The sequence below is a fragment of the Xiphophorus hellerii genome, chromosome 14, assembly GCF_003331165.1.
Source record: "Xiphophorus hellerii strain 12219 chromosome 14, Xiphophorus_hellerii-4.1, whole genome shotgun sequence".
In the NCBI taxonomy this organism is placed as follows: Eukaryota; Metazoa; Chordata; class Actinopteri; order Cyprinodontiformes; family Poeciliidae; genus Xiphophorus; species Xiphophorus hellerii.
The window spans coordinates 11,071,738-11,087,396 of NC_045685.1; the positions used below are offsets into that span (position 1 = coordinate 11,071,738).

At 38.0% G+C, this 15,659-nt stretch overlaps 1 protein-coding gene across 2 annotated transcripts in view; it reads right to left on the reverse strand.

Annotated features, from left to right (window-relative positions):
* The window catches only part of svep1 (sushi, von Willebrand factor type A, EGF and pentraxin domain containing 1), a 101,661-nt gene that overhangs the window by 46,942 nt on the left and 39,060 nt on the right, over window positions 1-15,659 (reverse strand). For both annotated transcript variants that reach the window (XM_032584336.1, XM_032584334.1), the window contains exons 4-5: window positions 5,267-5,425; window positions 2,726-2,905 (exon numbers count right to left, since the gene is read on the reverse strand). In XM_032584336.1, the coding sequence (XP_032440227.1) occupies window positions 2,726-2,905; window positions 5,267-5,425 (339 nt within the window). The remainder of the gene's footprint in view (window positions 1-2,725; window positions 2,906-5,266; window positions 5,426-15,659) is intronic.

Consider the following 15,659-nt stretch of genomic DNA (forward strand, 5'->3'; position numbering starts at 1 on the left):
GGGAGCTGAGACTATGCTATTTGAGGATAACTCCCACATGAAGCATTGGAGACTCTAAAAAAAAAAAGAAACTCAGCCAAAAATCAGCTTATAGCCTTTATTTTGACCATTTAAGTCAGAGCTGCACACATAGGAAATTTTGCAATGCTTCAAGGTATCTGGGGTAAGTGAGGAATTATACAGAACAGTGTAAGCCTTACACTGTAAGGTAATCCCATCTGAGTACTGAGAGAAAGAAAAATATTAAGATGGCATTGTAGGTTTTTCTTATTCATCCACTTTTTACACCCGTTTACTCCTTGTAGAGTTGTTGAATAAAACAGAATAGAAATATCCTTTATTGTCTGACAATGGGAAAATATATGTGCAATAACAGCAAGGTGACAGACAATAACAGCAACAAGACTCACACAAAGACAGAATATGGCAAATATTTAATAACAGATTAAAGAATAAAAATATTCTGCAAAATGTCACCATAAATACTGTGTGGTTATAAACAATACTAAAGTTCAGAAGAATGTGTGTGTGTGAGTTGGTTAGTTTAAAAATGCTGATAGGTTGATAACTTTTGCACTACGGTTGTGTTCACACTGCGGTCCGAAGTGACCCAATTCCAATTTTTTGTCGAATCAGATTTTTTTTTGCCGTGGCCGTTCAAACTTCCAAATGCGACCTGTATGTGTTCTCCAGTGTAAACGGGAAAACGACCTGAAAGTGCCCCGCATGCACAGTAGAGGGCGCAATAACGTCACACATAGAGAGCGTTCTCAGTGTTCTGCCAACCACCATAAAGAAGAAGTGCTCAGTGTTTGCGGAAGTGAACATGGATGCTAACGGTGGAGCACAGCTTACGATTTTGAAATTCTTGTCCACCCGGAGCCAGAATATTAACAAATTAATCCTCATCATAGTCCGCTATTGGTAGTTGTTTTTCTTCCCGCTTGCGCGTATCAATTTGCAGAATAGTGACGTTTGTCGAGTATTCAGATGAATGCGACCCGGAAGTTCAGGTCACATTTGAATCCGATACGTATCGGATACCCACGTTTCCTGGGTTGCATTCAAAAAAAGTCTGACCTGTGTTGTTCAGGCTGTCGTGAAAAGATCAAGTAAAGGTCGCATTACAGCAAAAACAAAAAAGAAAATTGGAATTGGGTCACTTCAGGCTGTGAACGCAGCCTAAGAGTTATTCAGAGTTGACTGTCAGTCTAATATGGAGTTTTTTGGACAGTAAAGTCAGAGTACCTGTTGAAAAGCAATGGATGGATGTGTACACACTATACAGGAAACCACGGCGGGGATTCAAACCTACAATGTTACATGTGTTCCACTGCACAGCCCTAATGTATGTTTCTAATTATAGTTTAGGAAAGATATAAACTTTACATGTAATTTAGATTTACTTAGATTTTAAGAAAATCTTACTGTGACTGAAGCCACCCACTATAAAAGTCTAACTAACCTGCAGCACTTGATATTTACTGACTACTTCAAACAGTTTGCAAAGTGACTGACTGGTGCAAACTAGTGACTCTAAAAGTGCATACAATGGGACAGCAACCTTTATAAATCAAAGAGCTACTTTTGTCCATAAACCTGCGAAGAAAGAAAGAATTGTGTAGCGTTTCTCAGCTCCGGTCCTCAGGGAACACTTCTGCCTTGAATAAGTGGCTGATTAAGTTGCTCCTGCAGCACTTGATGGCTTACAGAGGAGGCCATGCAATCATTTCAATCAGGTGCTCCTGAACACAGACAATTTTAAACACAATCTACAATTTGCAGGGCAGTAGTCGGAAATGAGAAACGCTGCTGAGAATGAGAAAGAAAGAAAATACACATACACTCACATATACATATATATATACATACGTATATGTCTGTATATATATATACTTGTGGTTTTACAAATATACATTATTTAGTTATTTTGTTGTGATCTAAAAGAACAATTGATATGTTTTTTAGGTTTCAGAACCAAAAAACTCATCAAACCTTTACAAGGGAAAGCACAACACTTTATTGGGTAAAAAGGCGCCATTGAAGTTCTTTACATTTTAATAAAAAGGCAACCAACTTTAAAGAACAAAGCAAAGCCTAATGACGTATAAATGGGATAAAAAAGAAAAAGTACCCTGTGTAAAATCAGGTTACTCAAAATGTGACGTGTCAGATGGCAGAACTGCTGACACTAGCGTTTTTCTATTGCTGTCTTGCTGCTCCTTAAAATTGTTGTCAGTTATCTGGAAGCCTGTAGATCTAGCAAGTTTGGATACTTTTTGGAAATTATATAAGCATCAGAAAAACATCTTTGTTTTATATTTGAAAACTATTTATACCTCTCTAAATAATGAACAGAAAAAGTCTTTAGTGGTATTACAGCAATCAATGTTTCTTATGATCTTTGCCCATTTATTTTTGGTGATGAACTCTAAGTGTTTAAGGTTGGAAGGCCCACCTGCCATCACCCTAAACTTTAGCTTAACCAGATTCTCTATCAGATTCAAGTCAGGTTGAGATGTTGCAAAATATAGCATTACTTCATAAGAAATCTATTTGAAAAATGTAATAATTATTTAAATCTAAATCTACTAAAGGTCTGAATTATGTCCAACTATACGAGGCACCTCTTGAAGAGCATGAGAAAAAAAAAGGTTGTCGGTGTAAAATGCAACCATTGGCCCGGTTCTCTTTTTAAAAGCTACACTTGAGGTGTGTACCTTACCTGTGCAGCTAGCAGGTGTCCCTGACCAGGTGCTGTCGGCCTGACACAGTCTGATGCCTGTTCCATGAAGCTCGAAACCCGGCTGACACCGAACTCCACAGGCAGCCTCAAAGTGGTTGTTGCACACATCCTGGACAAAAAAGCCGTATTCTGGAGGGGTCAGTGCTGGGCAGTGAATCACTGAAAGAGAAAGTCGGAGAAGATTTAAAAAGTCAATATAACAGGGACAATTCACTACACCATGAAAAACTATGCACTGGATAAAACTAAGATAGTTTACACTGCATGAAAAAGGCTATGAATACATAAAATATTACAAGAGAAAGACTAACAGAATATTATGTCAAGATTCACCGTCTTATCTACGCTGAGGGAGGAAGAGAGACCATAATGTAGTGTTTGTAGCTGGAGATAAATAGACCTTTGCTTTCAAATGAAAAACCAAGTGGAAAGTCTCTGGCTTGTTCTTCAAACGATAGAGAAGTTCATGGCTGGATGCAAATTCAGAGATATGGCTCGCTCTGATCTTATGCTTCTGTGGAAAAGTGTTAAGTGTTTCTATTGAAGTTACTATCTATGTGCATTTGTTCCCGTCAACCGAGGATTGTGGCTTATAATAATTCATCTGCACAGCTTTATTGCAGGTCCAAATAAGGTAATATAATGACCAACTGAATAGCAGAAGCATTTGTCTGGTTTTACTGAGAATAAAGCAAAATCAAGAGCAAAGGCTTCATGTACAAAAGGCCATTTTTTTATGTTATTCTGTGCTTTCTTTCCCCTGAATATGTAGTTAGTTACTACTCCTTTGCACCAAGAAACCAAAGAATCCTAGCTTAAGTAAACTATGCTTCAGTTCTCTTCACACCAGAGGAAAAACACCCTACAAACTCCAGGAGCTCCAAGAATTTTTGATAATCGCAGATAATTTAGAAAATGTTCTTTAAGTATGAAGGAACCCTCCAAGCCATTCCCTGAATCTTTCAGAGAAGAAAAAACCTTATGGCTGAATGGCTGAATCCCTGAATTTCAGCCATTCTACCACCACAAATATCAGATCTGTTTCCTCTCAATCTATGGAACTTTCCAAATGCATCTCCATGAGAGGTTTCTGTAGCTCCATCATCAGTTTCAGCCTTATAGTGCCTGGTATTTTGAGGAAACAGTCAGCATATAGATCAACTTCTTGGTTTACGCTGCCATTAAGAATTATGCCAACAAGATTGACAATCTGTATGTTTTTTTTTAACTTATTAATATGAACGCACACTGACACTCAGAGTCCTAAAGTTGTATTTTTATGATGAGTCCCAATGCAACGATTACAAAATTACATTATGACTGACAAAAACTTGCTGAATATGATTCTAGGGCCTCTCTTTGGTAGCATTATAAATAAACTTTGCATTTACATAGCAGCCTAGCAATATTGGATTTTCTCTCTGTGTCTCAGCTTCTAGCTTATATGCACAATTTGGAGTTGTGTGCACTTCTTCACAAACAAAACATACATATTTCTATTTGCAAGTTGCCTGTTTTTTTTCTTCTTCTTTTTGCACGGATTATTCCCCTCAGCTGTGGGAAGAGATTCTTTCCAAGTTAACAGCGTTCTAGTTGAGAAGTCAGAATTTCAACATGGCAACGTCAACAGACATTTTTGAACAACTCTTACCGAACATCAACTTAAGCTTTAGTTTCCACAAGCAAACACCACTTTTAATTTGTTCAGCTTAGAGTTGCAGGCGCTACAAGCAACACTGATTTTAGACGCACTTTTAAAATCTTACTGCTGATGCAAGGAACGGCCGCATTAAAACTCAAACTTGGCCTTACAAGTCGAAACTGTGGGTAGTCGGAGTGGCCCCAAGTTTCCAGTGGGAAGTCTGACTTCGGAATAGGAGTGGATTTTTCCAACTGGAATGTGGGAATTTCCCAATTCCAAGTTCAACTGGAAAGCAACATCAAATATTCTGCCACCGTGATAATGAGCCGCCAAATTCTCATCACAGACATTTGGTGCATACACAAAATAGTTTGGAAACCCGTGGTGTTCCTGGTTCACGATATTCTTGATCGCTCCAAGCCTCTCCAGACACAACTCACTTTCTTGCTTGCCATTTAATGCTGAGGCGTGCTTTCAGTTCAGTGTGAACTTTATTTTTTGCATTTTTACATTTTGTGTGCACTCATGCTGCATTGAATTTCTTGTAAATGAGCCGTTTACAGAGAAGCTTCTTTTTGGCAAAGTCAACCTTTATTACAACACATGCAACTAAGACACCATGACCAAAAAAAGACAATATGGTTTTATCGTTGTGTTTACCATTAGTGAAACATTTAAGATCTACTGAGTTTAAATACTGTTGACTGGAAGCCAGAAAAGAAAAAGAAAAAAAGTATTTGCGCTCAGCTTTTTCCTGGAAAAATCATGCCAGAGTCTAAATATTTACAGTAGCCACACATAAAGTGCCGCTGGACAGTGTCGATATAATTCAGATGTATGTCAAAAAGGTTTGCTCCCAGAGAGCAGCTTTGTCTCACCCTGACAGGTCATGCCTATTGGCTGATAGCCCGGCTTGCAGACGCAGTCATGGAGGGCGGTGCTGCCAGGCTGGGACGTGTGCTGAGCGTCAGGGCATGACAGGCAGGTGGTCAGTCCTCCAGGAGTCCCCTCTGGTTTGTAAGTACCAGGTGGACAAGCTGTGAAGATAAGAGAACAGGGGAAACACTGTTGTTTAGAAACCGATCCCACAAGGCTTTAATATGAAACATATGAGAGAAGTCACAACGTGGCGGCTCATTAAAAGTAAGAATAATGGAGATCTACGACATGAAAATGTCGTTGAAATGAAAAACTGTCTTATTAAAAATAATAAAATACATTTGACTCAAAGTTAAGTATTTTTATAATCAGTGATGTGTTTAAACTGAAGTCACTGGACACACAGAAGTGAAAGAAGCCTATGGAAAAGGAACTGTATTTTCTATTCATGTTTGAAGTTTATTTTAGCTTCAGGAAAATGAAAGAGATCATGACTTTCTGCAGGTAGCAAGAAGGGAGAAGTGAAAACAGCAAAGATGCTTTGTCTTATTCTTTCGAGCTTTTAACCTGTCTGTCAAGGAACGTGTAAGACTTAAAATGTCAAATTTTAAAATATCTACAATAACATTTAAGCTGAAAGTATTCATAATCTCTAAAAAATACAGGGAGAAACTTGAATTTATTCAATTCCTGACATGTTAGACTGTAATCATTTGTCTTTGTTTTAAAACCGTGAAACATTTACACAGCGACTCCTCTCACACGCCATGTGCTTCTTATGTAAATAATTAATCACCACTCATAGCAGGACAACTAGAAAACAGTATTTGAATTTTCTTATACTATGTTTCTTAAATAGGAGTTGAAATAGGATAAAATCAGTATGCGCAGGTCAAAACTTTACAAACACAGAATGTTTTTAACTAAAACGCCTCTATCTTTGACTGAATTCAGACATAGTTGGTATCAAATGCTGTCGCTCTAACTGAGCCATTAATCCCAAAATGTTAGTTTGCAAACACACAGCAGTTTATGTTTCTTCCATAGTTTGTTCAGGCAAATCCAAAAATTGTTTGCAACAATTAATAAAGCCGATCCCTAATGCTGACTACACCCTTGTTCAAATCCAACTATCCTCAGACGAATGGGTGTTTCAAGCAGCTTTAATATGGCAGCATGTGCTCGAAAACAAGAAAACCATAAATCTCCACACAAGGCTGGAACAAGTTTGAGAAATTCAAAAACATGGAAAGTCTCATGGGAATCGAGGTTCTTTGAGTCGAACGGAAAGATCGAAGTAATTCTAACCTTTATGACTGTAGAAGGAATAAAAATTACATGACAGCAACTTTCAGACGCATTCAGTGAGCAGCTTTAATTATGACGGCTGCAACAGAGAATCCACAGTCCTAATGCTCTTCACAACTCGTTTACTTTTCTTAAAGCCTGAGGCTAGGTGTGAATTTCCACTGCAGAGCCGCTGCCAGGTTGGCCTCTACTCCTCCCTTCTCCTCAGCTGCAGCAGGTCAGACAGGAGAAGTTAACCAACTGTAAAGCACACAGCAGCTGCTGGCAGTGAAATGCACCCAGTAACCCACATCAAATGCAAACGCAGAGAGAAAACCATGAAGGAATACCTCATCTGGTGCAGACAACTTGCGTCTCGGTCTGCCCTTTTCATTTGATAACAAAAGCATGTGACGGTCCGTCATATTTCTGCGGCTTTTAAACTCAGAGGAGACACCTTACATAAGACCGAGTGAGAGCAGAAAGTCCATGAGAATCTGTTTTATAGCTTCATTTAAGGTTTACAGGAACCCTGTTTAATTTGAACCTGAATAATAAAGTCACCTCCAGCTCAACAGTGGAAATACTGTATCTGAAAAATATAACATTTCAGTTTCTGGCAGGCTGCATGTGTTGACAGGTAGTAAGTACACAGTGGTATGATCTCACATACGCAAACAGACGCACAGGTCTACAGCATAAAAAGACCAGACCTGGCTTCTGGAGAGAGGAACTGGAACGAAGGGAGGGGGCAGCTGCAAGGGATAAAATGATGGAAGGACAAGCAGACATGGATCTAAAATAAAGGTGGGCATGGAGAAAATTATTGGAACATTCAGGCACCGAGATGAAGCTGGTTTGAATTATGCAGCAGCTAAACATCTTTGTTTGGCTAACTTACTGTAACACTGCCGCAATGGAGCATTCATTTAGACAGGAAGTGACCAAAAAACCTGAAGATCTGCTCCGTCTGGACTGTGTACAGACATATAACACCTCTATAGTATCATAAAGCAACTATGTGGTAAAACTAAGCTGACTCCTTGGTGATAAATGTTACATGTGTTGTATTAATGCATGTTTTGATGATGAAACGGGAATATGGCAGACAAATATATGGTAATGACCAATTAGTTACAGTAATTACACTACTATTTGAAGTAACCGTCTCTACTTTTCTACATTATAATTTCACATTTACCAAAATTAGAACACCTAAACCTTACCAGGAAGTATTTGTCATATAATAACCATGAATCAGTGCTGTGAAGTGACGTTGTGTGATCAGCATCACATTTACCAGAAATGAAACAAACACTTTCCAGTATGTTTTTCAACCTGTTACTTCCAAGTAATTGACTGATAAAACACTTGCAACTGCATTATATCATCCTACTACTTTATTTTTTATTACATCGGTAGTTTCAACGTGGTGTCCCTCAGGGTTCTGTTCAAGGTCCTCTTCTTTTTATGCACTGTAGCCACGCTTTCCTTTCTATGATTTTTCTTTTTATTGCTTTGCAGATGACATTTAAATGAAGCATTACCATGCAGAACTGAATCATGCAGCAAAAAAGTATTTTAAGCTTAAGTAAAAATACAAATGAGTTAACTTAAAATAATCTTTTTCCATTTGCTGCTCCTTGTTACTGAATGATCATATCAAAAGGACTCAGATCTTGGAAAATATTCAAATTACATCTAATTTCTGACACTCTTTTTAATCAATGCTAGTATTGTCACAAAACAAATCTGTAAAAAGGGAAGAAAAATATGTTATTCTGACTTACCGCTCAACTAGACATAAAAAAATATTTTTACTAATGCTAAATTTAATTACATTTAAACTTTATCTCTGAAAGCAAAGCCAATCTGAGACTCAACTAAACCGTGACAAATTGAAAAAAGTGAAGTCTGTTCAGGTTAAAGAAGAAGCTGGAAAAAAAAAGTAGGCGGAAAAACACAAGTGCAGACAAGTTCATCTGTTAAAGTCCTTTGTTTTAACACAAAGTAAGTCAAACTGAACTGGCAGATACGTCGAGTCCCGGAGCCAAAGTTACTATCACACGAGAATCTCCTGGATCTCCTGGGAGGGGAGAGTGTGTTCGATTAGCCAGACCTAAAAACAGACCCAGACGGAAACTGAGAGGAGGTTCAGGGGGGGCAGAACATCTGCCTTCCCAGCCACAACGACAAACAGGGTCCAACTAAATCCACAAACACGTGCTTTAAAACACACACACTACATTCGTGCATTTACTACTCCCCACATGTAAATGTGACCATAAATATGTGATATTTTATAACTAAGAGAATGAGATCGAACAAAGACATTACTATTGCAGTCCAGAATGCAAAACCCTGAAGCTCAACTTCTGCATTTTTAAAGTACAAAAAGTATGTTGCTGACTGAAATGTACTGGCACAACTGAGGACTTTCAGAAATGATTTACTTGTTTTTATAACTCCACTTAAGGCACAGCTTTAATAATGGTAGGTTACTGCATATTGGGGTTTTCTTCAAGTTTTCCTATTCCCTCCTAATCTCCAAAGAAATTCATGCTTGGTTGATTGTTTATTCAAACTTTGCAAGTAGGCAAGGCAGAAAAACTGGCTCATTTCAATGACAGAACACTCAAATATGAGCTGAGTCACTTAAAAACCATAAACTGGACTCCAGTGACTAAAATTACTCTCATTTGTAAATATTGGCGATTTTAAATCACCCGTCAGTCACATTGAACTGAAACCTGTGTTGTGAAGGTTTTGAACATTTATTGATTACAGTATTTGAGAACTTGAATACTTTTGGATTTTGTAAATAGACAAGTGACCAACATTTTGGGTTTTGTGGGAAAAACAGGTGGCTAAAATAGTAAATGCTGTGATCCTTTGAAACATGTGGTCATCCAAATCTGTCTGTCGTCTTCAAAGCACTGGGTATGAAGGAAACCCTAAAATCCTGCAAAAGGAGTTGACGAACGTAAGCAGAGGCCTGGTCATTTGCGGTCAAAGGCCTTCTCACACAAGAAACCTTGTTAAGTTGGATCTTAAATTCCAGGGCTTTCCCCTGGTCTATATTAAAAAAAAACAATGGTAGCATGCAAAGACAGCTCACACAACTCACACTGTCACTTCAAGTGCATAAACAGACAAATTCGTGACAAACTAGTGAGTCTATTCCTCTAAAACACAAACACAGAAATCCCCCGACATGCGCATTACGAGTTTGGTATGAGCATCCCTGATTAAGTTGTAAAACGGTGAAGCAAAATATGAGGCATCAACCAAAATCACCCAATATGTGGAAGAAGGCGCTCTGGTTAGAAGGCCATATTTTTTCAACAATTTGTTGAGGAAACAAACACTGGACTTTGTCCTGGTTAACAAAATATATCTATGGGGAAACGCGGTGGTGGCTGTATCATGCTGTGGGATGTAATTTCTACTCAGCAGGGAGTTAGTCAGAACTGATAGAGTTAAATGCAGGATAATCCTGGAAATTTGTTGCAGGACGTGAGAATTACTGCAACCAATGCATAATTTTGTTTTGGTTTATCATGTAATATTACAATAAAACAAACAAAAGGTTGTGACTGCAACAACAATGTGAAAAGTTCAAGGGTACGGTGGCTCACAAGAGTCAAAGTGCAAAAACTACAAAGCAACAAAACCCACAAAATAAATATAAAAAGCCATAACTTTTCATAACTATCCCTGTCACAATAAACAATAAATCAATTAATTGCATGATAAACTAAAACAAGCTCAATCATTTTCATTTGCTTGATTTAATGGGTTTTTTCTCTCTTTCTACCAAAACTGGTCTTCAGGTGCTTCGGTCTCAACTATCCCCTTTAGGAAAGACAATTTTGTCTACAGAGACTTCAGACTTAATTTTATTTGTTGTGTCTGTTGTTTTGTTAATTTATTTTGGACATTTAAAATGTCTTCTAGTTCCAATGTTTAAATGTTCATCATAATTTTAAAGTTTATTGATCTTTGAGAAAGTGTTCTTCCGTTATTATTATATTACTTGAAAATGGTCTCAAAACAACAATATTATTGTGTATCGCAATAAGTTCTGGGATAATTTATCGTCTAGGAAAATTTGTTATTGTGACAGGCCTAATCATAACTTCTATTTTAGAATAAATTTGGTTTAAGCAAAAGTCCCTTTTTAGTGTAATTACTTTGCTACAGCATAACTCCTGCTTTGGCATAAATCCTCTTGTACCATAAGTCATTTTGTTGATCCTTTTGGGCCACTGCACAAGGGCATTTAGCGTTTTTCAAGCCACCAAACATTCACTTACAGATAAATTATTGTTCTTATGGCTTCCCCAGGACTAGAAAGCATCAATTTTCAACAACGTCAGTCTTATGTACTCTTCACACGTTTCTCAACCAAACCATATCATTAGCGTTACAGTTTAAGCCATCAATCTGAACCATCAGTAAGTCTTTAAAGATACCACAATCTGTTATACCTGGAAAAACAACCACTGCATATATGAGCCAAGACACAAACTAGATATCAGGTATGTCTACATCCTTACAGTAACACAAACTTTCTCATCTGGAGTTAGAAATATTTTGTAATCTTCCCCTTGTTAGACATCAGGAAGATCAAAATCAAATCGCAGGAATCTCAGTGATTCTTTCACTCGAGCTGGACTGCAGGGTAAAAATAGAGGTCTGGCTGCTGCACATCTGTTATCACACAATGCCTGCATCTGGGAGGAACAGGGACCTCCACAAGCCCCCTGCAGAAGACAGTGAAAAAAATAGATGTGTAGAGATTTGATGCAAGCAACTCTACTGCGAGGAAAAGGCAAAGGACTAGCGTCTACTGTTGTCCCGCTTATTATTCAGTTCTCTCCCTGAAAGATTTCGCCACAATTGCTAGATGCATTTGAGAGCAGCAAGACGTCCCTGCTCGCTTATTAAAGGCTCCAGGGACGCTGAAAACCCCTGGAAGATCGAGGCAGACCGCTAAACAACTGTACAAACACAGAACGGTCTCCAAGCTGGTGTGCCTGATTACAGATGTCAGTGTGCTGAGAAATGCTGTAATACAGGGGACATGGTATGATCTCAATGATTTCAGCGCAATTGGAACCACACAGCGTAACGCTCGAAAGGTTAACACCAACATGTTTAAACAAGACAAGCTGTTTTAATTTCCTTTTAAATCGACATGCCACCATTCCTCCAAATTCCTCAAACACTTACTGCTTCGACTTAAGTTACTCAGCCTGTTTATAGACAAACAATATATAGGCGAGAAAAAGAGCACCTCGATTAAACACGCCGTAATTATTGAAGAGGGTAAATCTCAGAAGCTGCATGAGAAAACTACGTCTTTTATTGCTTCCATAGGAATTACTGACTGTTGTTTATAAAATGTACCCAATTAACTGACCATGAGCAAGTCTGACATTTCATTATATGATGACTAACACTTTGATCCTTGTTTTTTTTCTGGTTTCCTATTTCCACCCTCTCTGACTTTGTTTTCTGATCTTTTTCTTGAGCTCTGAAAGCTCCAACATTGAGTTTCATCTCCTCAGCAAAACAGTCTATGAAGCTGGCATTTAATTAATCTATTTCCAGATCATCCCGTCTACTTTAATGCTGTTTTGTTGTTTGCAGTAATTTCACTCAAATTCCAAAGATATGCCTGAATTTTCCTCACCATTGGTGACAAAAGCAGTTATTAGAGGGTAGGAAAATAATTTTGTTTGGTTTGTTATTTAACTGCAACTAAACAAACTACTTTTCGACATGTTATGTGTGAATATTTCTTTAAGAAAGTGCTAAACAAGGTACCTAAAGATGTGATCTGAACAAAAAGCTGTTCTGTGGATCTACATTTGAAGACGGTAGAAACAAAACAAATGTTTCTCTTCCAATAAAAAAATGACAGCTGCTGACTTGCCGCATCATTAACCTCTGACCCTTAACGGGAATTTGTGCTCCTCTTGATCACCTCCTGGTAATAAATATACTTCAGCCAAAAGACCACACAAAAATATCCAAACATGAGCTGAAAAAGTGAAAAATAAGTCCAGACAGATGAGTCAATTAGAAAGACAAACAAGTTGAATTTAAGGAGGTATTATGCAAACAAAACGGTTTGGAAACATAAAATATCCCCAGAATAGATGGTTCTATTTGCATTATGATAAATTTGGGAAAATTAAAATGATATGAATTGATGGGGAAGAAGCATTCAGCTTCTATGCAACACAAATCTGGAACAAACTTCCAGAAAACTGAAAAACAACCGAAACACTGATTTCATTCAAATCAGTGTTTCATTTAGAGTTGCCTTTGATTCATAAAAACTGAAACATTGATCAACATTTTTGATTAACATTTAAATGGTGATTTTGATGATTGAATTTGAAAAATTTATTTATTGCTTATTTCATAATTGTGACTGTAAGATGTTTTTGTGGTGTAAATCATTTGAACTGCCTTGTTGCTGAAATGTGCTACACAAATAAACTTGACTACTTTAACGGTGCACTACTGTCACAGAACCAAAACAAAGAGCAGCAGTGACGGGTTCATCCAAAAAACTACTAATTCAGTAACAAACTCTGATTTTACAAACACTACAAGCTCAATTATTTACCAAAAAACTTCCCTCTGTCTTGAAAGAGTTCTAGGAGGAAGACATTTTTCTTCCTTCTTGTCCCAACAAAGAGCTACAGTCACAATATTCAGCTACCAAACGCTTTCCATCCATAGATGCATGTCTCCGTTTGAAAGACCTGCCCTTCCTCTCTCTTTTTTTTCCACTTGGTTTGCACTAAAGAAAAACACCAACCTAAACCTGCCTCCGGTCAGTTATAGCAATTAATGGGGAGTGTAAGCATATAAACCCTCCTCGGCTTGTTGTCAGGAAATCCCAGGCGTTTGACCCCGAGACCAAAATGAGCAGGAATTCATGTTGAGCAACTTGGGCTTTAAATTCTCACCACAAAAACATAGAGGAGTAAGAAACTGGACAGGAGCAGACAGACTGCCGTAGCTATTGACGCTGGAAGAAATAACTTTTTTGCACGAAAAGTAAATAGAGACTTTACAAGAGAATTTATATAACTGTTTTAAACCAAGCTTACTTTTTCTGATATACATTTAGTTTGAAAAATATTCAAGAACAAGCGACTGAGCAAAGAAAAGTCTAGTTTAAATCTTCTGGGAGACTGTGAAGCCAACAATAATCAGACATGCCAAACTTTGGTTAACAGTCTTTTTATTTGACATTTATGATTCATCTGGCTGACCTTCAGCTTCCAAATGTTACAAAAATAGGGATTAGATTTGTATTTAGAACAATGTCTAATGTATTAGGACTAGCACCCACAGAAAACCAGTTTAGAGAGAGAGGAAACGGGCCAAGTCCAAGCAGAACGATCCGGGCCAACAGTCCTGCCTGGCCAGTGGACCAGAGGCCTAAAAAAACCAAAGGACATTCCTGGATGCAACAGGCTGAAATCGGCATCCTCTATGCAGCAGCTGGACTCTACCATGACTGGGGGAAGAATAGTAGGAAGAGTAGTTGTCTTGCAAAAGGAAAGTTTTGGGTTCAATTCCAGGTTCTTCCTGCCACATGTTGGCACTTAACTGAGTGTAAAGTGCTTTGAGTGGTCAAAATGACTGCTGTCTAAGTTTAATCCATTTACCATTTATTAACATATGTGGTACGCATACCTACCTGTCAAGTCTCCCGTTTTGGCTGGGAAACTACCGTATTTTACCCCTCTGTCCAGGCGTGCTCCGATATTAGTATTTTCCTGTATTTTCCTGTATTAGAGTAAATCCGTCGCAATCCAACCCCCCCCCCCCCGGCCCACGGTACTGTTTTCAACAACTGCTTAATCCATTGTTAAAGTGTCATAACGTGTTTTTCCGAGCTGCCTTTAAATGCAACATGAGCGCTGGTTTTACACCTGAACGCCAGCGACAGAGAACTGCAGCTGCTGTGCAGGTTTGTGTTAGAATAATGGCAGCAAACCAGCAAAAGGCAAAAAACTTTGCAGTTCCTCCCCCCCAAGATAACTGAGTGAGTTGATTAATGCTGTTGGATGCAGATAGTGATGGCTAAATGATGACTTGCTAATGCCAATATGTTACGTTAAGCTTGTTAACAATAATAGGTTACTAATTTTGTTATCTATGTTGAATAGTGGGTAGTACTGGTTACATTTAGTTGAGTAACTTTTGAGGAAAAATGCACTTAGATGAGTAGTTTTACTACAATGTAGTTTTTTCTCTTGAGTAAAATTTTTATTGCTACTCTTACTTGAGTAAGATTGATTCTGCATTTAAAGAAATAGACTTCAGGCACTGGAAACATTAGGTTCTTATATTTCTGCAATGTGCGAGTTGATATTAATGCAAAGTTGAGCATAATTACTCGTTCCCACAAAATGATCTCAGATAAGTGCAAGACATTGGATGGACGGTGAAAAATGTCGCCTTTTACTTGCACAGGCAGTTTAATCAGCATCTCATCTAAACTCTCTCAAAAGAACATAAAACAAATAGGACTCAGGTTTGTGTCATCTTACTTCATGAGCAGTTTATATAGGATTGCAGCCCGGAAAATGAAACGCGGTCAAACAGCCGAGACGCGGAGGAATTCAACGAGTTTCCATGCCAGCTGTCATAAGGTTCACTCATTGTCGGAATATTACCAATAAAATTATATTTTATTGTCTCAAAATGTTTTCAGTGATGCATTTGGAGATGTTTTATTATATTTTTAACTTAATTTATTGCAAATTCAGTATTTTGTTTTTCAACTTCTCTTATGTTACGTAGTTAATTTTGAGTTAGCGATTATTTTCAAAACCTTCTCTGAAAAATTAAATCAAGTATCAGAGGATCACCGGTGTGGTGTTTTCTGTATGTTTCTTCTCTAGGGTGATCTATACCGACTCTGTACTTTTATCTGGTATCTATCAGATCCTTTAAAGTGGCATATTAAAATATGAGCAAGCACATTAGAAATCTGAGGCGGCACTTATCAGCCAAGGCTGCATCTGCATAGCATACAACCATGTAAGCAAGCATTAGTGTGACAGTACA